At 40.7% G+C, this 26,290-nt stretch overlaps 1 protein-coding gene and 1 long non-coding RNA gene across 16 annotated transcripts; one reads left to right on the top strand and one right to left on the bottom strand.

Moving 5' to 3' along the window:
* Positions 1 to 163: 163 nt before the first annotated feature.
* Positions 164 to 21,529, top strand: LOC111966081 (E3 ubiquitin-protein ligase DTX3L). 15 transcript variants are annotated; one of them, XM_070444386.1, is made up of 16 exons: positions 164 to 427; positions 6,152 to 6,200; positions 10,173 to 10,249; positions 10,345 to 10,434; positions 11,412 to 11,498; positions 16,523 to 16,651; positions 16,765 to 16,785; positions 16,819 to 16,848; positions 17,052 to 17,180; positions 17,698 to 17,748; positions 17,921 to 18,046; positions 18,268 to 18,496; positions 18,774 to 18,955; positions 19,058 to 20,635; positions 20,791 to 21,008; positions 21,191 to 21,529. In XM_070444386.1, exons 3-16 carry the CDS (start codon positions 10,226 to 10,228, stop codon positions 21,258 to 21,260), a joined length of 2,964 nt encoding a protein of 987 aa, XP_070300487.1. In that variant the 5' UTR covers positions 164 to 427; positions 6,152 to 6,200; positions 10,173 to 10,225; the 3' UTR covers positions 21,261 to 21,529. The 15 variants fall into 15 exon arrangements, with proteins under 15 accessions (XP_070300487.1, XP_070300494.1, XP_070300493.1 ...); XM_070444393.1 differs by lacking the exon at positions 16,819 to 16,848 and adding an exon at positions 752 to 810 and having other exon boundaries at positions 165 to 427; positions 16,765 to 16,800; XM_070444382.1 differs by adding an exon at positions 752 to 810 and having other exon boundaries at positions 166 to 427; positions 16,765 to 16,848.
* Positions 2,716 to 5,469, bottom strand: LOC111966140 (uncharacterized). The gene is made up of 3 exons (XR_002877625.2): positions 4,997 to 5,469; positions 4,432 to 4,597; positions 2,716 to 3,622 (listed from the first exon to the last, which is right to left on the bottom strand). It is a non-coding gene; the product is annotated as an uncharacterized lncRNA (long non-coding RNA).
* Positions 21,530 to 26,290: the final 4,761 nt, after the last annotated feature.

The following is a 26,290-nucleotide window of genomic DNA, read 5'->3' as shown; positions in this document are numbered from 1 at the left end:
GGAACTATTATAAATGCAGCAAGGACACTCTTTTTCAAACAACAGAAGTGGCCATATCCATCAACGTTATTTGAGTCGCTCCTTGTGCTTTTGGATAATTCCCATTTCCTTTCATTTCGGAAAGACCAAACGAGGAAATAAATCGTTTTTAAAATACTTTTTCTAGTTGAATTCTAAAACTGAATATCAACTCGTTTTCTCGTTTATAGTTTCCAAATTGTGCATCGAGTAACAGAAACAAAACAAACAAAAAAACGTATCCCATTTTKTATTTTTGTTCATACCTGGAAGTACACGCCCCCTAATATAATATCCACGGTGCATTAATGGCTGTGTTTAGTAGCCAGCTAGTGGAAGTAAGTTAACCGTAGTCTCTCAACCTGCTACAAAACGAATTCCCCAGCCCAGAGGTACCTGCTGCAGAAAGGTGAGATTTCTACGTCTGAACCCACACACACAAACAAATAATATCAATAGGCACCAGCCAGMCAGAAGATCTAGCTACGTTAGCTACAGAAAGTAACTTAATGTAGAAATCTTGTAGCAGGTTGAGGGACTAACGTGATTTACTTTCACTAGCTAACGTTAGTTACCATGAGGGACTAATTACTTCCACTGGCTATCATGATTATAGCCAGTAGTCAGGTAGGGCTAGCTAGCCTGCTAGCTCTAGTCAGTTAGCCAACTTGCTAGCTACAGTAGTCAGCAGTAACGTTAGCTGGCAGACTTTCATTTTCGTTTTCTTGTTCAGCCCCAGTTGTCAAAATATATTGCAAGAAATTGAGTGAGAACGCCACGCAGTTCGCACTTGTAAGTAAACTTTAATCGCACCTAAATTGTATCTATTTTCTTTTCTTTTAGGGTTGTATGTGGTTCTAGAACTTTTAGCAGCCTATCACGAAAGCAACTGTTTACTAGAATTTTGTGGATTCATTTTAATCGATATGCAAAGATGATCATTTCTGTGTAAAACGAAAGTGATACTATTTTCTGTATTTGGGCAGTAAAGCAGGCTACATAAAACATTGAGTTGATCCCATATTTGTTTTAATTCAAGAGACAATACCCAAAATCTTATTTGTATCTTATTTGTAATGACATTGCATTCGAGGTGTGTGTAAAGCAGAGTATGTGAGAGGAGCAGAGTATCCCTATTTGACTGGAGTGTATGGGGGGTGATGAAGGTCATAAATAATACTCGTGAAGCTACTGATACCTCTCATGAAGTCACCTAACGTCTTCCTAGCGCCATAAAATACCACTATGTATTAACATGGACTGTCAATGGAGACAAGTTTTTTTCCTTCTAAGGCGTCAAACTGCCGGCTCGTTCACGTCATGTAGATGTAGTGTTCGCGTGTTAGTTTGCATGTATTTTTATTGTAGGGACCCGCACAGAGCTGTGTGTTATGTTACATGGAACCCAAACCGGCTGCGCGTGTGCGCCATCGTGAATACATTTATTTTGTCCCACCACACCACACGCGAACACGACACACAGGTTAAAATATCAAAACAAACTCTGAACCAATTACATTAATTTGGGGACAGGTCGAAAAGCATTAAACCTTTATGTCAATTTAGCTAGCTAGCTTGCACTTGCTAGCTAATTTGTCCTATTTAGCTAGCTTGCTGTTGCTAGCTAATTTGTCCTGGGATATAAAAATCGAGTTGTTATTTTACCTGAAATGCACAAGGTCCTCTACTCCGACAATTAATCCACACATAAAAGGGTCAACTGAATAATTTCTAGCCTTTTTTTAAAGGTCATCAAACTCGGAAAATCAATTCAGAAACATCTTTCTCTGACCTGAAAATCGCTGATGTCATAATTTGACCTAGTTTTTTCTCCACTTCCCAGTTTACCTGACACAATCACTGTCACCATGCAATCCTTAGGCTATACATTTCTGTGGAGATGTCGTATGGTTAAAAGCAGGGTTYGAATTGAGGGGGTATGTGAGGACATAGGGCTTACCCTTGTAATAGAGACTGGCAAAAGGCATATGCCTACCACTTGTTTTCTTAGCCATAGGAAAAGCAATGGTCCAGATGATATAAAGCGATCTAGGCTATAACAATGTTTTCCGCATAGTCTACTAGCCTATAGATTAGGTCTTGCTAAGCCTCAATATCGCAGGAAAATGTGGTTGGCTTATTAAATGCTCTGCAATTTAGTGTGGATTTGACAAACAAAAGCCTGATTAGGATCCTGACTTTCCTGCCAATTAGGCTAAATGTATTCCTATCAATTTGTAAGTCGCTCTGGATAAGAGCGTCTGCTAAATGACTTAAATGTAATGTAAATGTATTATTTTGCATATGCTAACCATTGCGATTGTTATTTACCATCTTCTGCTTTTTATGAATATCATTTCAATGCCTCTCCAAGCATTGTTACTTACCTTACAGGTCACAAAGTCATCCAATTTCCATTCCATTCATATGCAAATACATTTGATTCGTACACTGGCTTGTCTGGCTGGCATGTTTTTCATTTTAAACAGGCCTTCCCTTAGCTACACTGAAATAATATTAGTCCTCTATTATGATTTTAAAAAACTCAGCTCMWTAGTACACCCTTGTGGTTGAATATATCTATTGTATGTCCTATGATACAACAATGTTGAACTAACAAATACCAATCGAGGGATAAGTTACAATTTACAATAATCAACACCTTATGAAACAGCTGTGAAAACCAATCTGGCAATATTTTAGATTTAAATACATAAACTTTATTTTTTTGGTACATGTGTGTCAATTTACTTTCAGATTGCCATGTGAGTGTACAAACAATCAGACTGAAATACTGAATTCCGATGTGTGGAATAGAGAGGTGGTGGGTATTGTGTGGATGGGAGGTCTGCCTGTCACTTGTTTTCATCAGGTAGTCAGTCTTGGAAGGTGGACTCGAAGAGGGAAACTGCAAAGTCCAGGCGCTGCTGCCGCCTTTGTTCTGAGTGTTTGCAGTGCTACTGTTTTTAGCTAATCTGTGCATCTCACATTATGTGCCCAGTATGATAGTTTTCTTGCTCTTTCTTAGCAGATAATGACAACTTGACAATAACAGTAGCTGATGTAATGAAAAGTTGGAGGGTGGTTGGTAATGAAAGACATCAGCTGGGTCCATGTCTGGGTGTTAGGCAGAACCCCTAGGTCCTGGAGAACAGGAGCAGAGTAAAGGGTAGGAGACAGATGTAAACAAGCAAACACACAGGTTAAAGGATTATCAGGTATGTAAAAATACACTTATTGAATCATTTAATTTAAGTGTTTGATTAGACATACAGTAATGTTAATGGCAGACAGAAAAGAAAGGATAAGGGATGGTCCCTGGAAAAGACAGAGATGAGTTGTGAGAGAAACTCCAGGGTGGTGTCATGACCACTGGAGTCATATACCTTAACAGTACCTACCTGGAGGTAGTTGAGGACTGTATATTCTTTAGGGTTAGGTTTTACTTAGCACTATGTGCTCTCTCCCAGCTGCTTGTAAGAGCACAGATGACAGACCGGTATGATTCCAGTTGAGGTTGTTTAATGACGCTGATTCACATAGCAGTAACAGCACAGCACAGTGTATGGCTTAACAATTGTGTTAACTAAGAGTTTGTGTGGTTCTGAAAAGGGGGAAATTAAATACAATAGTAAATGGCAGGTATAGGCTTAATACAACCTCCAATTACATAACCAATTGTAGCCATTATTTATATCTTATCTGCTGCACATGGCAATACAACCTAACAACATGGCTGTGACTTCACTAAGGAATGATCAGCGGAGTGCAACTACACAGCACCATCATCCTCACACTACTGCATGAACTTGAATGTATAATGCATCCACAAGGCTCATTGCTAACAAAATACCCACAATCAGTATACATTCATATAACCACAGGGCATAAGACTAGACATTGAAATGCTAACGTTAAATGTCTGAAATGAGATGACAGAAACAACAGGGTTAGCAAGCTTACAGTTGCTAGCTCTTGGTAAAAACGCGAATTAGCATAACGGAGTGCGTCCATAACACATGAATTGTAAGAAATATGAACTCACATTTCTGAAGGACGCACACTGGCTTTGGCTAAAACAAAGAATGCTAACTAGAGGTAATCACAGGAGATGGCTGGAACTCATCACGGCTTGTGTACTTTCTCTAGTTACTTCCTTCTACTCAGAGATCGCCCAGCATGCTCTGCTCCCACCGGTGGGCGGAGTTACAGCTCTCCTATGATGAACTAATATTTACTCTCAATAGTCTTTCGTACACTGGAAGTAGCGGTTACTTAACGTGACCCAGTGGTTAGCCTTGAGATTGATTATTTTGAGGAACCCATGGGCCAGTGTTGGTACTATTGACAGCATGGCGATGCCGCCCACTACGAGGCGGCAAATGCAAATAGTTATGAGATTTTTATATTCACCTTAACTGATGGTGACCCCAGCTAGGAGCACCAAGCTTACCCGGGTCTCGCCTTCCTTTCGTCCTTCTTCCAAACCAAGTCATTCACCGGGATGTCGGTTGGTTCCCTTGATTCTTCTCCGGTGGCTCTCCTTTTTCTCATGCGCCTTGTCCATGTTCAGTCTCACCTTGATTGATAATATAAATACATGCAATTATATTTCATATTATTACAAATGCATTTATATATATCTCTTGGAAGGCCATAAAATACATTTTAGCTGGTCAAAACCTCCACATCCTTCAAAGACCACAGTCAAGGTGGTCTTCGAAGGCGTTCTGATCTGGTTCGACAACTTCCACCACATCAGGTGGAGTATCAGTGATCTCAAAAGTACGTTATACAAAAACAGCAATAGAAAAACACTAAGTCAATCACATTTTTTTTATACTACAGTATATGCAATAACAATTGCATTGTTTACGCCAGTAAACTGCTGCGGCTCCCCTCCATACAGCAGGCGATAGGGTGAGTACTCTGGAGGCCTGGACACTGCTGTGTTGTGTGCAAAGATAATTAACGTTACCTTCAGATTGTCCTTCCACCATCCGTTACCCGTCAAGGGACTTGCCCATGGCACGTTCATCCAAACATGAAGTCACCATACATCTACACATTCACATTACATATAACTCACTGTCCTATCAGTGTCAATTTTGAAAAAAACTCTAAATCACTGGACGCCTATGCGAAACAACGCTACAACCATTACATTATTAACTGCTGGCATTGACTAAAACCAACTAGGCTAGAGCTAACTAGCGCTTAGCCAAGCTAAATGTGGTTAGCATCAAGCTAGCGAACTGTTAAACGCTATTTTCGTACAAATATTAACACTAACACATTTTATCGTGACATCCCATATTTACATATTACCTAAAGTAAACTGATGCTTTGTTAATAAAACAAAACAAATTGGATGGGGGGAAAAAAGACAATTCAGATGCCATGTTAATCCCTTCTCTTACATGTAAACCATTAGCAACCTAGCCTAACTCCGTTAACATAATRGGGAAAATACCAACCAGTTTTCATTCAGCTCCCCTAGCGGCAGTAATTATACATGCATTAAATGCAAAATACACAAAATAAAACATGACCATACATATGTGTGTGTGTGTGTGTCACATATACACATGGCATATGCTTGAGTACCACCTTGACATCTCTGATCTGCTTGCCTCAATAAATTAATGTGAGAACATTGGTAGCCAGGATTAGCTATGTGTCTAGTTTCCTAATAATTGCATAACGGTGCAAGTTAGACAAGTTATCTTTTTGTTTGCATGTTTAAAAAAATATCTATTTTATTTAACCTTTATTTAACTAGGCAAGTCAGTTATGAACCAAATTCTTATTTACAATGACGACTTACCCTGGCCAAACCCTAACCCGGACAACGCTGGGCCAATTGCGTGCTGCCCTATGGGACTCCCAATCACGGCCGGTTGTGATACAGCCTGGAAACGAACCAGGGTCTGTATTGGTGCCTCTAGCACTGAGATGCAGTGCGCCACTCGGGAGCCCCAAGAATGTATTTTTTCGTTGGTTCTGCCAATGTTGAGTGATYGCACATGCCTCAGCAGTTACTTTGCCTGCTTGCAAATGTGTGCTAAAAGTGGGGATGTTTCATAGTATCTGATTATCTTAACTCACCACCAATGAATTTCTTTTTTTACAGAAAACCACAGAACCACCACTGCAATACAGACCTACACTCAGAATAAAAGGTATTATCTACAAACTAACAGGATTCTTCCGCTGTCCCCATAGGAGAACCCCTTCTGTGTCTAGGTAGAACCATTTTGGGCTCCATTCTACAGAGGGTTCTACATGGAACCAAAAATACTTCTACCTGGTGTAGCCAACTTCACATAGCCCCCCAGAAGAAAGGCACACGGACACCCACACTTCAGGTTGACTCGGTTTTCATCTGCAGTAAAAGATATCAAACGGTGATGACAGGCATTGACTTGACGGTCATAGCCACACGTTCACTGCTCTCAGAATATCTCTTTCAGACTGAGTCTACAAAGTGACTGTATAGTATACATGCGTTGTGTTTAGAAAATAACAAAAATACAGAAAAGTATACCTGCAGTAAAAGATATCAAACAGTGATGACAGGCACTGACAGGACGGTCACAGCCACACGTTCACCTGGTTAGGTAGGACACAAGATATCTTTTTAGATAGGAGCAACAGTAGTGATAAATACCCTCAATGTGAAGTGATATTAATCCATAAATACAGAGCACAAGTACAACCCTTTTATATGAACCTTTTAAGGTAGTAAGAAAATAAACATTCACTTAATATTTCAATAAGTTAAGTAAACTCGTACATCGCCTTGGTCCAGACAATTGCCCTTATTTTAGCGCCCCAAAAACGTAATACTTCCAGATCAACTGTAATGTCAATACCATTGTAAAGCACAATTTCTCCCCTTTCCAACAGAATCAATTACATGACCTAAACGCTGCCCGTTTCTGCATAATTCAAGCAGGCAATGTCCGCCATTTAAAAATGGCGGGTGGGGAAGCGAAACTAATGCGTGATAGTGAGAAGGAGAGATGTTGTGTGGGAAAATTGCTTTTTTTCACTCGATCTGTCCAACTTATCACCTTATCGCCTCTAAAATGTAAATAAAACACTATAAAGAGTTTATATAATGTGTCATTACATACCTATTTGAAGGTTTGTGTCGAATTTGAATCAAGTTTTTAGGGCGGTGCTAAAGTGATCTTAGACAGCGGCTTTGAGAATGATGATCGCATGCAATGATGACGAAAAAAATGACTAGGTATCCCCCTTACCYCGTCACTGTCCATTTCTTGTTTTTAAAGGATGAGAGAAGTGCTACACCTGGTGGAGAGAGATTGTAAGACAGAAATAGTTGCTTTATGCGTGCTATACGTTACGACATGACACGTCAAGATGTAACAGAGGGTCAGTTTTTTTCAACTTTTCTCCAATACTATAGAGCCATTACCATGTCGATCAACGCTTGAATAGAAACCTAGTTCACACCCCCGGTTTTGACTTCAACACAGTCGCTACAGTCCCATTAGTTTTCTTTGTAGCCTCGTTTGAATGTTGCGGTTGCGCACATTTGTACGGAATGGGGTGAGTTTACGTTAACCTGCTGGCAATAGCTAGCGTGACATTGTAGTGCAGTGACCAACGGGGCTAGTTAGCTCATTAACATGGCTAGATAAGCCAGCAAAACCTTGGTTAACTTGCTGAAATAGGTCTTCAATACATTAACGGCAAAATAAATATATACATAGCCACATTCGCTATTGACTTTCGGATATATGAACCAGTTTTCCAAAAACACTTACGTTATACAGTTTTTATATACAGAGGAAGGAGACACGACCTCAGACTGAGGAGCAGGCAGACCAACTTCCCAAATARGGGAGAAGCACTCAAAACCCACTAGTTGTTCTTTCAAATAAAATAATACAAAAATGAAAGTACGAAGACCACTCGTATTACCAACCTTACTACAATGGCAGCAAATATTTCTATGAATTCAGTAACACAAAATTAAAGGAAACTTTATATCACCCCTTTTCCTGAAGTGAATGGTTTCACCCACTACTCTACCGCGAACTGCGGCGTTCTTTGATGTCTACATTGCGTGCGAGGTTGATGGAAACTCTACATTTTCACTTTGTTACACTGGAACCAAAAGGTTTTCTCCTTTGGTGATAGCCAAAGAACCCTGTTGGAACCCTTCTCAAAGAGTGTACTCAACAAGTTTAACCTGTTAAGTTTACACCATTTAATTCTGTACTCAAACATCTGCCTGGTATTCTCATTTTAGATCCCAAGGGGTCTTTATTTTCCCACTGTATGCTCTCACTCTCATCACTATCTCCTTTGCCATCTTCTCATGTCTTTTCTTGGAACTCAATCCATACACACACACTACTATGCATCTTGCTTACATTTCTCACATTTTAGGCATCCAGTTGAGGCCTTTGATGGATCTTGTTGCACTGAGATGGGCACAGGGGTATATGTACGGTCATTTTTAGTGTGGTGGCAAACTGGTTGAACAGGAGAAGAGTATGTGGATACTTGTGGAGGGAGAGSAGTGAGGGTGGTGRGTTGAACAGCTATAATTTTGAACAGCTGCAAGTTGATTGGTTGCTCTGGCTCATCACATCTTGACTAAAGAAAGAGATTTAGAAATTAGTTCGACATTGCCATAGTTCAACAGCTGAAAAGCCGTCATTAACATACTCCCAGAGATAGCAATATATTCAGTATTCACTGAACGAAGTAGCCTACCATCCCCATTTACAATTTCATTCATCAATGAAATAAATTCTACTATAGCACATTMAATTACAGAATTATTGTAGACTATAGACTACTCCTGTATCTACCTTGTACAATACCGTAATCATTGATCCAGTTAGTCACAAAAATAAATAGGTGTTGGTTAAATTGTGATTTTAATTAATGGAGCGAATTTGGAGCGACTGTTTTTTCCCCCTGTGAGCACGGAGTGGTTTTTAGCTGAGCGGTTGGAAAGGACGTGGAGCGCCAGACCGTTCCATGAGCGATGAGTGGGATTTCTAACTCCACTCACATACTCAGGTGTAAATTGTTCAGTGTTGTCTGTCAGGTAAGGGCAGATTGGGTTGGTTGTCAAGTTAGCCCAATATAACTTCCAATATGGAGGGTGCTGGGCAATAATGTTGAAAGAAAAACAATCTGCGGTTGATACATCCATTTTGACTTATAAATTAATGATATGAACCCATCGATTCTTGAAGAATATAACTTCTAAATAAATGCCTTATGAGCTTGTATCAACTGTGGTACCCCATCAGAACCCCACATATATAAGCTTGTTTTACTCCAATGTCTGTAAACAATGTAAATGTAAACAAACCTCAAAACATGGTTTCAACTATAATTTTGACATCATGGATGGTCAGTCCTTGCATCCATAGCTCTGTTTATACATCTGAGAATGGTTATATTTCTACAGCCCCATCCCTCAGCTTTTTACCAGAACTGGGGTGGGGAAATTGCTTTAACTGCTGCTTGCCGCTTTAAAGGAGTCCAAAGCCTAGTTTATACCTGCCGCTAACATGTGTCCTTTGCCCTGATCGCCACATTCTGATCGTGCCCACATTTTCAGAAATACAGTGTCTACATGTTATTCAAATGTATTTTATCTGTGTCCTCATTGTGACCACATTTCCTGGTCCTTCCCTGTATGCAAATTATTCGACCKCTATTCTTTCAAAATGTTGATTTATTTTAAGACACATTGATGTCATAAGTCAATGGGGTTACTTGTCAATGATTTTAGAAGGTGGGATAATGATTTAAAGAATCGTCTATACTTGTAATATATCCAGACACAATCCGTGCCTGACTACCTCCGAAGGTGGTCAGGAAGATCTGATCACAATGTGTCTTTTAATCATCTACACCTGTCTGGAAATGTGGGCACAATCAGAATGTGGACAAGATCAAGAACAAGAGTAATAGAAAAGTGAAAACCAACCCAGTGTCCCCTAATAGCCAGCGAAAGCAATTGCCTTTTCTATACTTTATGATAATACAATKAACATTTTAGTTCTAATTTCACACACATAGTTGTTTTTCACACACCAGCCTGACGTGCATTGTGTTCAAATGGGCAATTAAAATGCTAAACCTATGGTGTTTAGGACTGGCTGAAGTGAAAGTGACATCTTGAGTGGTGTAAGCACAGAGACTAAACATGTCAGACGTAGAGGACATGGATGTGAGTATATGCACTTGTATTGTGGATAGATCATGGAATTTTTTTATCCTAACAGAACTTAAGAGGAGAACTTAACAATCATTATTTCTTTCAAGACATCAACCACAGAGATGAACAGAAACAATGAAGTCTCTGGACCAGAACAGCAACGGCCCCATGACCTTTCGCAAATACAGATTCTTGTGGTAGGTATCAAAGGATGGGACCAGGGGTAGCATATGTTACACAGGTGTGACATTAAAACCAGTGACTTAATTGGGGTATTTAGGGTTAAGATCAACTAACAGTATTTCATAAAGGCCTACAATGTTTTTGTGCTCTAATTATTATGACTAAACACTTTTGTCTCGGGGTAGGCTACTTATATTTAGAATGTGGAAATGTAGGCTATTGCGTTAACCACATGTTGAGGATGCACAACCGTTCATCGATTTGACAGCTTCTCCAATGCAGTTACACGTCCGACATCACCTAAACAAAAGTAATGAAACTGCTATGCAGTTGTCAGTTATTGCGGGTTCGTGCYGGAACTGATTGAATATAGGCCTTAGGCTTGGATTCAATCCATTCGCGGTGTGTCGACTATGCACTATTTAAAGGTAGTTTGCTAATTAGCCGACGTGGAGCGTTTACCGTGAATGTGGTCTCGTGAATGCGGTATTGTTGCCTTTAACCTTGTACTGCAGTGAGCTAAATCAGGGTCACACAGTGTTTCTTTTCTTGGTAGTCTTAAACAAATCTACTTTGAAACAAAAGTATACACATGGTTATGGGCTTAAAAAAAAAAAAAAGACACCTGTACCATGTCAGATATAGAGTTGAAATGTATTCAATTTTGAGTTTGCATCCCAATATTTCACTTTATATACATTGCAGAAGACTGAAATATAACAACCATTTGACATAAACAACTGATTTTCGGCTGGTTTTGCATTGCCGACAACGCGGGATCGGCTTGAATCCCAGCCTTCGCCTACTACTGGACTAAAAAGCATCCTCAATGGAGAATCTCTATTGAAAATGCATCTTTAGTCCAGGAATAGAGTGCGTCCCGAACCGAGCCACTAAGAGAGAGAATTCACCAATATAATAAGAACWATAACTTTGTGAAGGCACAGGTTTATGATGGTAAAATAAAAGTGCTCTCCACTGTCTCTCCCAGCCCACAGGAACATCCAGTGGCCCTGTAACAGTGATACAGTCACAGCCTCAACGGTCTAGTGTTTCTCAAAGTGCTTTTACTTATAAGGTAAGGAGTTTTATAGGACTCTATTGTGGTATACTAACACCGCTTACTGTTGCTCAGTATCTTTTGAGAGCTGTAAACAGTGTCATTTAACCTGTAAATCTAAGCCCTGTGAAAGCCGGGGGAGGGTGGGGGGGTTTACTAAGCTATATGATCTTAAAAAAAAATACAAAAGGGTCATACCAAGGATAATTTTGCCATTTGATTTTGAATTTTCAAACCCCTTGAAGTATCAAAATATATTAGCCCACACAAATGGATTGAATAACAGATTCACTACATGGACCAGATAGTCCCATTAAAGAAATTCTAAAGGAAGTTTGTTCTGATATGTCTGTCCTGTATCTGAGAGATATTAGAAAGATCAGGAAACATTTTTTAAATATATACTGTATGTATTTAACCCCTTATTTTTGGCACTAAACAGTCTAAGCCCCTGTCTAACCTGGGGGGGAATATTTGTTATTTTTCTTGACATGCATTTAACCCCTTATTTATGTCTCCATATATACACTACCGGTCAAAAGTTTTAGAACACCTACTCATTCGAGTTTTTATTTCTTTATATTATTTTCTACATTGTAGAATAATTGTGAAGACATCAACATAATGAGAACACATATGGAATCATGTAGTAACCAAGGAAGTGTTAAACAAATCAAAATATATTTGAGATTCATCAAATACCCACCCTTTGCCTTGATGACAGCTTGGCACACTTCTGGCATTCTCTCAACCAGCATCACCTGGAATGCTTTTCCAACCGTCTTGAAGGAGTTCCCACATATGCTGAGCACTTGTTGGCTGCTTTTCCTTCACTCTGTGGTCCGACTCATCTCAAACCATCTCAATTTGGTTGAGGTTGGGGGATTGTGGAGGCCAGGTCATCTGATGCAGCACTCCATCACTCTCCTTCTTGGTGGAGATGTGTTGGTTCATTTTCCTGTTGAAAAACAAATGATAGTCCCACTACGCCCAAACCAGATGGGATGGCGTATCGCTGCAGAATGCTGTGGTAGCCATGCTGTTTAAGTGTGCCTTGAGTTCTAAATAAAGCACATTGTCACCAGCAAAGCACCCCCACACCATAACACCACCTCCTCCATGCTTTACGTTGGGAAATACACATGCGGAGATCATCCGTTCACCCACACCGTGTCTCACAAAGACACTGGATGGAACCAAAAATCTCCAATTTGTACTCCAGACCAAAGGACAAATTTCCACCGGTCTAATGTCCATTGCTTTTGTTTCTTGGCCTAAGAAAGTCTCTTCTTCTTATTGGTGTCCTTTAGTAGTTGTTTCTTTGCAGCAATTTTACCATGAAGGCCTGATTCACGCTGTCTCCTTTGAACAGTTGATGTTGAGATGTGTCTGTTACTTGAACTCTGTGAAGCATTTATTTGGGCTGCAATTTCTGAGGCTGGTAACTCTAATCAACTTATCCTCTACAGCAGAGGTAACTCTGGGTCTTCCTTTCCTGTGGCGGTCCTCAGAGCCAGTTTCATCATAGCGTTTGATGGTTTTTGCAACTGCACTTGAAGAAACTTTCAACGTTTTAGAAATGTTCCCGATTGACTGACCTTCATGTCTTAAAGGAATGATGGACTGTCATTTCTCTTTKCTTATTTGAGCTGTTCTTGCCATAATATGGACTTGGTCTTTTACYAAATAGGACTATCTTCTGTATACCCCACCTTGTCACAAATGATTGGCTCAAACGCATTAAGAAATTCCACAAATTAACTTAAGGTACACCTGTTAAATGAAATGCATTTCAGGTGACTACCTCATGAAGCTAGCCYATCCAACTACCTCATCCCCATATTATTTATTTTTGCTCTTTTGCACACCAGTATCTCTACTTGCACATCTATCACTCCAGTGTTAATGCCAAATTGTAATTATTTTGCCACTATGGCCTATTTATTGCCTTACCTCCCTAATCTTACTACATTTGCACACACTGTATATAGATTTTTCTACGGTGTTATTGACTGTACGTTTGTTTATCCCATGTGTAACTCTGTTGTTTTTGTTGCACTGCTTTGCTTTATCTTGGCCAGGTCGCAGTTGTAAATGAGAACTTGGTCTCAAATGTAAAATATATTTTGATTTTGTTTAACACTTTGGATACTACATGATTCCATATGTGTTATCTCATTGTAGAATAACAGTGAAGACATCAAAACAATGTAGAAAATAGTATAAAGAAAGAAAAACCTTTGAATGAGTAGGTGTTAACTTCTGACCGGTAGTGTACTTCCATTCATTTTTTTTCAACTGGTAGTGGGGGACCTTCAGATGAGTCTTGTGAGGCCTGTGAGCATCCTAAAGCAAAACAACATGTAGGTCTCCGTGAGAGTCTCACCTTTCCAACAGAGGGGTCATATTAGTATGTAGCCCAAACTGTTCGGATGCTACAGACGATTTTATGAGAAGACCGATTTTCGCGATGTCTCATGGTCTTACAAACACCGGCGCGCCAAGTCTAGGTCCAAAAGGCTTCTTAACAGCTTCCAMCCCCAAGCCATAAGACTGCTGAACAATTCTTCAAATGGCCACCGGACTATTACACCTCCCCCCCTTTGTTTTGTACACTTCTGCTACTTGCTGTTTATCATCTATGCATAGTCACTTAACCCCTACCTACATGTACAAATTACCTCTAACCTGTGTACCCCCTAACGCTGACTCCAGAGCGGAGGGGCCTCATGTCAGAAGGCCCTGTCACCCATGCGCCACAGGTTTGTGGCTGGTGTGACCAGGCTGTTTGAGTCTGATGATCGTAGTGTGCGTGCTGGGGAATAGTTTCCTAGAAGTTGGCATATGTATTTGGGTGCATCACCCTTGAGGGCCTTAAAGGTGAGAAGCATAATCTTACATTTTATTCTGTATTGAAAAGGAAACCCAGACTATTTGCATTGTCCCCCCTCTTTTATACTGCTACTACTCACTGTTTATTATCTATGCATAGTCACTTTAACTCTACCTACATATACATGTTACCTCAACTAACATGTGCCCCCGCACATTGAATCTGTACTGGTACCCCCTATATATAGCCTCGCTACTGTTATTTTACTGCTGCTCTTTAATGATGTTATTTTTTTACTTATTCATTTTTTACCTAACCAACAATGCAGTTGTAAGAAAAATAAGTGTTAAGGGCTTGTTGGTAAACATTTCACTAAGGTCCACACCTGTTGTATTCGGCGCATGTGACAAATACAATTTGATAACGTTTGAAAATTTGATATGATTTTCACCGCTAATGTGGAAGTGGGACATAGGCGGATACGGTGGATTGAGGCACATCCAATGCAAAAAAATACCTAAACTCAGCAAAAAAAGAAACGTACCTTTTTCAGGACCCTGTCTTTCAAAGATAATTCGTAAAAATCCAAATAACTTCACAGATCTTCATTGTAAAGGGTTTAAACACTGTTTCCCATGCTTGTTCAATTAACCATAAACAATTAATGAACATGCACCTGTGGAACGTTCGGCAATTAAGGTCACAGTTATGAAAACTTAGGACACTAGAGGCCTTTCTATTGATTCTGAAAAACACCAAAAGAAAGATGCCCAGGGTCCCTGCTCATCTGCGTGAACGTGCCTTAGGCATGCTGCAAGGAGGCATGAGGATTGCAGATGTGGCCAGGGCAATAAATTGCTATGTCCGTACTGTGAGACGCCTAAGACAGCGCTAGAGTGAGACAGGACGGACAGCTGATCGTCCTCGCAGTGGTAGACCATGTGTAACAACACCTGCACAGGATCGGTACATCCGAACATCACACCTGCAGGACCGGGTACAGGATGGCAACAACAACTGCCCGAGTTACACCAGGAACGCACAATCCCTCCATCAGTGCTCAGACTCTCAGCAATAGGCTGAGAGAGGCTGGACTGAGGGCTTGTAGGCCTGTTGTGAGGCAGACGTCACCGGCAACAACATCGCCTATGGGCACAAACCCACCGTCGCTGGACCAGACAGGACTGGCAAAAAGTGCTCTTCACTGACGAGTCGCGGTTTTGTCTCCCCATTGGTGATGGTCGGATTGACGTTTATCGTCGAAGGAATGAGCGTTACACCGAGGCCTGTACCCTGCAGCGGGATCGATTTGGAGGTGGAGGGTCCGTCATGGTCTGGGGCGGTGTGTCACAGCATCATCGAACTGAGCTTGTTGTCATTGCAGGCAATCTCAACGCTGTGCGTTACAGGGAAGACATCCTCCTCCCTCATGTGGTACCCTTCCTGCAGGCTCATCCTGACATGACTCTCCAGCATGACAATGCCACCAGCCATACTGCTCGTTCTGTGCATGATTTCTTGCAAGACAGGAATGTCAGTGTTCTGCCATAGCCAGCGAAGAGCCAGGATCTCAATCCCATAGAGCACATCTGGGACCTGTTGGATCGGAGGGTGAGGGCTAGGGCCATTCCCGCCAGAAATGTCCGGGAACTTGCAGGTGCCTTGGTGGAAGAGTGGGGTAACATCTCACAGCAGGAACTGGCAAATCTGGTGCAGTCCATGAGGAGGAGATGCACTGCAGTACTTAATGCAGCTGGTGGCCACACCAGATACTGACTGTTACTTTTGATTTTGACCCCCCCCCCTTTGTTCAGGACACATTATTCAATTTCTGTTAGTCACATGTCTGTGGAACTTGTTCAGTTTATGTCTCAGTTGTTGAATCTTGTGTAAATATGATTGAACATATGTTAAATTTGCTGAAAATAAATGCAGTTGACAGTGAGAACGTTTCTTTTTTTGCTGAGTTTAGTTTAAAATGTCAGATTTATATGGGGGTATTTGTATTATGCTACTGAGATTCATGCGGTGCTGACATCGACCTTAGTTACACTTCAGGTCCCTGAGGCTTATGTTGTTACGTGACCTCATGATACCGTGACTCAACTAATCTCTGAAAAAACAGGATTATTATCTAACCAATAATCAAGTTTTTCTATTGAATTGTCCAATGAGTGCCGCTCATACTGATGCTCAGTTATTCCTTCAGGCAGAAACATCCGAGGACGTGTCTGAAGACGCAAGTTCATCAGCCCGAGATACTGCCGATCGGTACTCTGAGACTTTTGGAGGAGGGACACCTTCAGCAACCTGTGTTAATTTCCCAAGCTCTGATAATGTTAGTCATTTTATTTCTAGACAGCTGTGAATATTTGTATAATACATATATTAATGTGCAACAAGGGCACACATTCACCGGACAAATCAATATTTTCATATGTTATAATCCAGGACCCAGACCTGTATCAAGCAGATAATGACTTTAAGGTGAAGCATCCCTCAGCACCCCTGTATGACCCCAGACACTATGGCAATGTTAGTAATTTTGTCTTTTGATAGCTGTGAAAATCTGATGAACGTACTTTACATGTTAAATAAGGACATGACTTGTTTTCTTTTTATTGGTGTTTTTAGAATATATATCTCCATAAGGCTAAAATTATATCTCTTGAAGCATTAATGATGGTAGATATTTTACAACATGTACAATATTTGTCATCACTCTCCATTCTCTCTAGCCTCAGTTATCCTCTTTCAAAGAGATGAGTGTGGATTCTCCTGCTGAAGGAGATAATGGCTCTGCTAGAAACAAACAATCACAGCGAGATCAGCATTCTCCTATCAACCCCCAAAGCACTCATGATGTGGTAATGATTCTATCTAGCAGATCAAAGGATGTGTCATTTTTCTAACTAGCTTTAGACACTTTACTGTAGTACACTCTGGTCAATGCTCAGGAGACAACAGTTTCTGTTATTGCCCCTGTCAATCAGGCTCTGATATCTGCCTTGAAAGCATGAGTCATCCTTATCTTATCAGTTACTAAGCCACCTGAACAATGCAAAATAATACATGTTGTAATTTTTTCATGACCTGATCAGGCAAAGGACGAGACGAGGAAAAGCAGACCACTGGACCTCTAGATGAGGCTACAGTCTGCAGTGTAGTGTGGCCTGGGAAAAACCCATCTCTAGCTTAAACTGATATATTTCTATGGGGATTCTTTATTATGCTAATAATAAAGCTGTGAATATTTGTATAATACATGATTAATGTGCAACAAGGGCACACATTCACCAGACAAATCACTATTTTCATATGTAAAATCCATAAAGTTGTCTCTCTAATTATTAACATCATATTAATATTCTGTTGTTTTTCCAGGACCCAGACCTGTATCAAGCACCCCTGTATGACCCCAGCCACTTTGGCATTGTTAGTAATTTTGTCTTTGTTAGCTGTGAAAATCTGATGAACGTACTTTACTGGTTTTCTTTTTTGGGCGTTTTTCAAATGTATATTTTCTATAAGGCAAAAGTTATATCTCTAAAGCATTAATGGTGGTAGATATTTTACGCCATTTACAATATTTGACATCACTCTCTAGCCTCAGTCATCTTCTTCCAAAGAGATGAGTGTGGATTCTCCTGCTGAAGGAGATAATGGCTCTGCTAGAAACAACATCACGCAAGATCAGCATTCTCCCATCAACCCCCAAAGCACTCATGATGTGGTAATGATCTATCTAGCAGATCAAAGGATGTGTCATTTTTCTAACTAGCTTTAGACACTTTACTGTAGTACACTCTGGTCAATGCTCAGGAGACAACAGTTTCTGTTATTGCCCCTGTCAATCAGGCCTCTGATATCTGCCTTGAAAGCATGACGTACCTCTATCTTATCAGTTACTAAGCCACCTGAACAATGCAAAAATAATACATGTTATTTTTTCAGGACCTGAATCGGGCAAAGGACGAGACCGAGGAAAAGCAGAACACTGGACCTTTAGATGAGGCTACAGTCTATGTCAGTGTGGAGTGGCCTGGGAAAGCAATATTGTCATGGAAGTCTACACTTCAAAAAAGTCTCCAGTCGTGGTTGAATAATAACTTTAAAGAAACAGAATGCACCGTGGAAAGGCTGAACRGAAACTTGGCAGAAGTCAAGATACATCCCCCATCAGGTTAGAWTGATACATTAATACCTGTATCATTTCAATGTTGAGGAGGGGGTAACATCCTCAACAGCACCTCTATGTCAACAAGACATAGAGGTGCTGCTATAAGAAAATAATCTTGATGCAAACAATGTGTCCCTGTTTTTAAATTCCCAAACCTATAGCAAAGGTTTTTTGCCATGTTAGCAAGTTGGATTTGGGAATGCATTTCTGTCTTTTATTCTAAGAGTTTTAATTATTATTATTGTGTGATTGTCTGCTATTATTCATCTGCCCTCTTAAGTCGTTGAGGACCTTCTGAAGCGGAAGGAAACACAGGTGACCTTCAAAGACAAGGCCAAGACATCAGCCACTGTGCGGTTTCACAGGGCTATACCACCAGCATGTAAACCCTGGTTTCAATCAAACAGTAATCCCAGCTCAATGGAAGTCTTGCCTCCAACATCCGCACACATGCCACAGGATGTATGTAAATCAAATGCGTGATTATTTGACAGCATTTTCAAATCAACTATAATATAAAACGTATAATGTACATCTTTTAAATATTATTTCCCCCACCTCTAGGTCAAACTCCCAATAACTGTAAGTGCTAGCATTGACATCGGTGGCTACAAACCTGAAGTACGGGCTGCCCTTCTCCGTCATTACCACACCACCGATCACAAGTTGGCTGTAAAAGGGAGCTTTGATGAAGTGAACCAGTTCTACAGAGAGTTGACCAAGATCGTCAGGGAAGCGGAAACCGAGCCAGAAGCGGATTGGAAYGATAATGCAGAAGCGGCACAAAGCATGACTCACAATGGAATGAAGACCCATGAAGACCCTGGGCAGAAGGAAATGACCTTTCCAGTCCCACTGATCCACTTTGTGTACTTGAATCAGGCCTACCGGAAGGAGATGGAGGACATAGAGAAAAGAAATGGAGTCAAAATCAATGCAGAAGTGAAGGTGTCCATCAAAGAGGACACACAGAAAACAGGCAGAGATTTTATGCTGACCAAAGCCCACCAGGAGTTCAGTGACCTCTTCCAGAAGTGTGTAGTTGATTTGGACAGCATTTCCACCCATCTGACACCTGGGGATCCAGGAGACCTCATGAATACGCTGAAAAACATCCAGAATGAGGAGACCAGGCTGGTACTAAATGTGTCTGCCAATGGCTGCGTTGTGTTTGGGCCGGCTCAGAGCATCATGGCAGTCGGGAAGGCTTTTGGGATGAAGACTACAGTAATGACATTTGGAATGGATCACAGCTCCACAGAGAAAGCATCTGGATTTGCTGGAGGACCTGTTTTGAGATCTCCAAAAACACCACGGATGATTGGGATGGACATCAAAGATCCACTTTTGTCACATGGGCTGGCCATGGACCAGACTCACTGGGATCTAATGAAATCTGCCTTTCGTGAGAAAATAACAGCAATCAAAAATAAATTTGGAGTGGATTTCATGGAGGAAAAGTCTCCAGGCAAGGTAAAAATTAAAACCAGACCTACAACATCACACAMTCCACAGGCAGTCTCCCTGGAAAGCCACGCCATCAGAGCTCTCATGCACTTCTACCAGAAGGTTGCGACATCAGCGATGAGCTGCCACCTGCTGGACCCTACCCATGCAAAGACTGTGGGGGACAAGCTGGAGGAGATCCACCCTCGACACCGCTGTGTCTGGGCAGGAGAAAACTATGGTCCCTGGAGGCTGATCGGCCTACCGCAACATTTGGGCCCTGCTGTCAAAGAGCTAGAGATGATRCTGAAAATGCCTATGTTTAAAGAAGAAGACAAGCACAAGATTGAGTATCCTGGAGACAGATCCAGCACTGGAGCAGCCACGGGGGGAGCAGTCGGAGATGGAGGAGCCACAGGAGGGCCTGAAGATGATAATTGCTCCATATGCATGGACAGATTTATCAACAAGACGAAGTTGTCCTGCAGCCATGAGTTTTGTACAGATTGTCTGAGGAAGGCAGTGGAATTCTCAGGCCCCAGCTGTCCTTTGTGTAAGGATATGTTTGGAAAGGTGGAGGGAGACCAGCCTGAGGGAACAATGAAAGTGAAACATGAAAGTTACCCGTGCATACCTGGATACCGTGGCTATGGCATGATAGTTATCAMCTATGATATACCAAGTGGAAAACAGACGGTAAAAGCCTTGATTTTTTTTTCATTATAAATGTAACAAATTTATAGCACTGAATTATCTCAATGCATTGTTTTTACTAATCACCACAGTGAGGGTTAACAGCAAAATGTTTAACTACACTGACAAATATTTTCTTGACATTTTCTTGACTTCAGAAGAAACATTCCAACCCTGGAAAAGGGTTCATTGGGGCCAATAGAATAGCTTATCTCCCTGACAACCAGGAGGGCAACRAAGTGCTGAAGTTACTGGAGAGAGCTTTCGACCAGAAGCTGATTTTCACAGTTGGGACCTCCAGAACCACTGGGACAGACGACTGTGTGACATGGAAYGACATTCACCACAAGACCAACATCGATGGAGGGGCACAAGGGTAAAATATCTAAAACGATGGATATGATTATATTCACCTTCTGTAACAGTTGACAATTATTTTACATTTGATTAATTTACAAAGGGTAATTGGATATTTTCCACTGCCTTGGAAGTGCCAAGTAACCTGCCTGGGGGGACAACAATTCAAGATTGTGATGCGTGCTTTGTGTTTTTCCACAGTTTTGGTTACCCTGACCCTGACTACCTGAGCAGAGTGAAGAATGAGCTGAAAGCCAAAGGCATTGAATGAAGACAGTCTTGAAAATAGAACAGACTAGTTCAGTTGAGATTTTAAACTGTTTAGAATAGATGCCTTTTAAAGAGTTGATCCATAATAACAGTACACTTTCTAATCAAACCGGGATGGGACATGTATTCTATGAAATCAAGATGTTTGTTGATTAATATGCCATATTTACAATATCATTGTAACCTCAGTGTGGGTTGTTTTGACTAAACTAATGTACTACAATAATCTTTGAGAATAGTTGTGTGTCTGGAACCATTTTGATCAAGATACATTTTTTTAAACCATACATTTGTCTAAACAAATGGAAACTTTTGGTTTAGTTTTGATTGGTGTACAAGTAGTTCATAATAGATGCTTGAATGCAGGGTGACATGTAGAGCTATGACAAAAATACATGTATTGAATGAATAGAACTAAGGAACATAAAAAGCACTGACAGAATTATCAAACAATTATACAGAATAGTTTGCCTAATGACAAACTGAGCTTTTTTCTACATACTTCAGACTTTTGCGGTGAAGTCTAAATGAGGGATGTTGTACAAAACAAAGTGATCAGCTTTAGCTCCGCCCACACGCTGGTGAGTTTTTCACTTTATTGCGGAAACCAACGTCCGTGGCACAGCGTTCGCCCGGCGCAGGGAGTTTGGGTAGCCAGGCAATAGAATAGTAACATTGAGTGGAAACAACTTCAATATATTATAATTACCAGTTGGTGAGCTCTCATTAGATAAAGATACTTGCTGGAACTGAAAAGCTTGGTTCAGTGCTCACTTATGAAGGACACGTGTTATTGTGTGATAAACAAGGGTGAGCGTTCGAGTTTAAGTTAGCTTTGAATTTTGTTTGATGATTGGCAATGGGAATAAAACACATTAGACAGTGATCTCACTTTTGTGGTTAACTTGGTATTAATTGTTGTGTCGTCCACAATATGCCAACTCTAGTCCTGTCTAGTTAGATATAAAAACAACCAGAGAAGTGACTGAGGTTCAAAGGTGACCAAACTGCGACACTAATGGAGTGTTGCGCTGCACGATGAGTACATTTTTGACAACTGTAGCATTTTAGCTAAGCCTATTCCAAACCTCGTTCTCCTAACCTGCCATGTTAATTATCCTAAACTGCTATGCATTTTAGCGTCGAACATTAATGGATCGCTGATGTTACCCATCGCTGTTGATCCACCCACTTTTGCAACGCCCACTTTCAGACATACTCCAAATCTGCGGTTAACCATGCTTGCACCAATATCGTGTTCAAGTGCTAATGGGAACTAGGAGRGTCCGACATGTTTGACGTGCTTACTGGTTGTAGATATACAGTTGAAGTCGTAAGTTTACATACACCTTAGCCAAATACATTTAAACTCAGGTTTTCACAATTCCTGACGTTTAATCCTAGAAAAAATTCCCTGTCTTAGGTCAGGATCACCACTTTATTTTAAGAATGTGAAATGTCAGAATAATAGTAGATTTATTTCAGCTTTTATTTCTTTCATCACATTCCCAGTGGGTCAGAAGTTTACATACACTCAATTAGTATTTGGTAGCATTGCCTTTAAATTGTTTAACTTGGGTCAAACGTTTCAGGTAGCCTTCCACAAGCTTCCCACAATAAGTGGGTGAATTTTGACCCATTCCTCCTGACAGAGCTGGTGTAACGGAGTCAGGTTTGTAAGGCCGTCGGCTTGTTACGCTTTTTTCATTCTCGGCCACGAAGAATTTTCTAAAGGATTGAGGCAGGCTTTGTGATGGCCACTTCCAATACTTGATTTGTTTGTCGCTTAAGGTAACCTTTTGCCACAACTTTTGGAAGTATGCTTGGGGTCATTGTCATTTGTAGACTCGATATTGGCTGACCAATAGGCTTTCATCCATTGACTGATGTCTTGAGATGTTGCCCTTCAATATATCCACATCATTTCCTCTCTCCGTCATGATGCCATCTATTTTGTGAAGTGCACCCAGTCCTCCTGCAGCAAAGTTCACCCTACAATATGATGCGTGCTACCCCCGCTGTGCTTGCCCGGTTGGGATGGTGTTCTTTGGCTTGCAAGCACCCCTTTTCTTTGACATAACGATGGTCATTATGGCCAAACAGTTCCATGTTTGTTTTATAGACGAGAGAACATTTCTCCAAAAGTACGATCTGTGTCCCATGTGCAGTGAACTGTAGTTTGGCTTTTTTATGGCGGTTTTGGAGCAGTTGGCTTCTTCCTTGCTGAGCGGCCTTTCAGGTTATGTCAGGTTCAGGTTTATGTTTTCTGAGGTCTTGGCTGATTTCTTTTGATTTTCCCATGATGTCAAAAGAAGAGGCGCACTGAGTTTGAAGGTAGGACTTGTAAATACATCCACAGGGTACACTTCCTCCAATTGACTCAAGTCAATTAGCCTACCAGAGAAGCTTCTAAATGCCATGAACCTACTTTTCCAAGCTTGTTTAAAGGGCAAGTCAACTTAGTATATGTAAACTTCTGACAGATGAATTATAATGAAATAATCTGTCTGTAACAAATGTTGTTTGAGAAAATGATTGTCGTGTCATGCACAACAGTTTTTCAGCTGTGCTCAGAAATTGCAAAAGGGTTTTCTGATGATAAATTTAGCTTTTAAAATTATAACTTGGATTAGCTAACACGTGCATTGGACACAATGAGTGATGGTGGCTGATAATGGGCCTCTGGAATATATACATAGGCGATAGCATTCAAAATCTGCCATTTCAACTACAATAGTCATTTACAACATTAAGTGGTCTGTACTGTATTTCACTTGTGAAGATGCTGGAGGAAACAGGTACAAAAGTATCTTTATCCACAGTAAACGAGTCGTATATCGAAACATCATGAAAGGCCGGCTCAGCAAGGAGAGAAGCCACTGTTCCAAAACGCATTAAAAAAAGCCAGACTACGGTTTGCAACTGCACGGGGGACACAGATCGTACTTTTTGGAGAAATGTCCTCTGGCCTGATAAAACAAAATACAGTGTTTGGCCATAATGACCATCGTTATGTTGGAGGAAAGAGGAGGAGGCTTGCAAGCCGACGAACACCATCGCTAAGAAGCACTGGGGTGGAGCATCATGTTGTGGGAGTGCTTTGCTGCAGAGGGCTGGTGCACTCACAAAATAGATGGCATATGTGAGAAAAATGATGTGGATATAATGAAGGCAATATCTCAATACATCAGTCAGGAATTAAGCTTGTTCGAAATGGGTCTTCCAAGGACAATGACCCAAGCATACTTCCAAGTTGTGGCAAAATGGCTTAAGGACATCAAAGTCAAGGTATTGGAGTGGTCATTACAAAGCCCTGACCTCAATCCTATAGAAAATTTGTGGGCAGACTGAAAAGCGTGTGCGTGCAAGGAGGCCTACAAACCTACTGACTCCGTTACACAGCTCTGTCAGGAGGAATGGGCCGAATTCACCCAACTTATTGTGGGAAGCTTGTGGAGACTACCCGAAACGTTTGACCAAGTTAACATTTAATGGCAATCGTGCAAATACTAATTGAGTATGTAAACTTCTGACCCACTGGAATTGTGATACAGTAAATTATAAAGTGAAATGATCTGTCTGTAAACAATTGTTTGGGAAAATTACTTGTGTCATGTACAAAGTAGATGTCCTAATCGACTTGCCAAAACTATAGTTGTTTAACAAGAATTTTGTGGAGTGGTTGAAAAAAAGTTTTATTGACTCCAACATAGTGTATAAACTTCCGACTTCACTGTACACGTGTGCAATCGAACGGTTAGCATAACAAACATTTCATGGTTCCGACACTAGCACAAACGCATAAAACAATGTTATGCCAGTCATGGCATCTTCTGAAAGTAATTAGGTACTGAAGAAGACAAAATCCAACTGATTGTTTTCTGTACAGTTCTTAATTTTATTTATAAACAATCTTATTTATTCTGTAAAGTATTCCAGCAAAAATGTTAACATTATTTGTATTTTCTTTCCAGAAGAAAGTTTGAACCTCCATGCATTTTGTACTATAAAAGTGTAATTTTTCATTATAAAACAAGGACTAATCAAAAACAACTTAAATCCCAAAATGCAGGTATGATTTTGCAAAAATGTTCTTTAAGTAAAATGATTGTACTTCCTCTCCTTTTAAAATAAAAATAAAAATGCGACAGCATAAATAAATTTACACTTGCTGACAGGTAAGCAAAATAAGGATTTGTTATTCTAGTTACTTGAATGTGTTTTTTCACATGCATTAAAATATGGCTGATCACCTGACAGAAACAGCATTTTGGGACAGGCGGCGAGCTTAAAGACACATCAGAGCGACCAAAATGGCAGCGCCAGCAGCAGGGTGTACAGGAGACCAAGAGATGATCAGGATGGCTAAAGGAAAAACAGGGAAATGCTATGCAAGCTATGCAAGAGAAAGGAATGAATGCACTTCAGAGGGAGCTGTTCCAAAACATAAAAGCACAGATCTCATTGTTCTGCTTATGGTTAGAGGATTCCTGTACAGTCTGACAGCCAGTCTCTAGGCCAGAAACCAAATAAAGAAATGTCTGGCAGGGGGGGGGGGGGACAGACCAAATGTTATCCCATCTCTGTCCTCTGGCACCACAGTCCACTGAAGGGGTGCAGACCGACGGGTGACGTTCTTCTCAGTAGAGGGGTCACACTGTCACAGTATCTCGTCCGTCCCTTCGTTAGAATGCTCTGACCTGCCGTGATATGGGCACTGGGCACACTTCCCACCACATGGAAGCATTCACAAGCTAGAATGTTGAACACATCTTCAACATCATCACCAGAGATTAGCCAGTCACTCCTCAGTCGCTTCAACACTTTGATTAGGCTACTTTATCATCACAAGCCCTACACACCGTTAGAATATGCTAGAAACAAACATATATTGACCTGTGTTACATCTTACGGTATATACACCGTAAAACATTACGTTTGTGCAAGGAATATTTTTTTTTCATGAATATCGTTCTCTGAGAAAATAATATGGAAATACTGAAGTTGCCATCTGATTTTGACATTTATACG

The sequence above is a fragment of the Salvelinus sp. IW2-2015 genome, linkage group LG1 (assembly GCF_002910315.2).
Source record: "Salvelinus sp. IW2-2015 linkage group LG1, ASM291031v2, whole genome shotgun sequence".
NCBI lineage: Eukaryota > Metazoa > Chordata > Actinopteri > Salmoniformes > Salmonidae > Salvelinus > Salvelinus sp. IW2-2015.
This window is presented reverse-complemented; position numbering and strand designations above follow the sequence as displayed.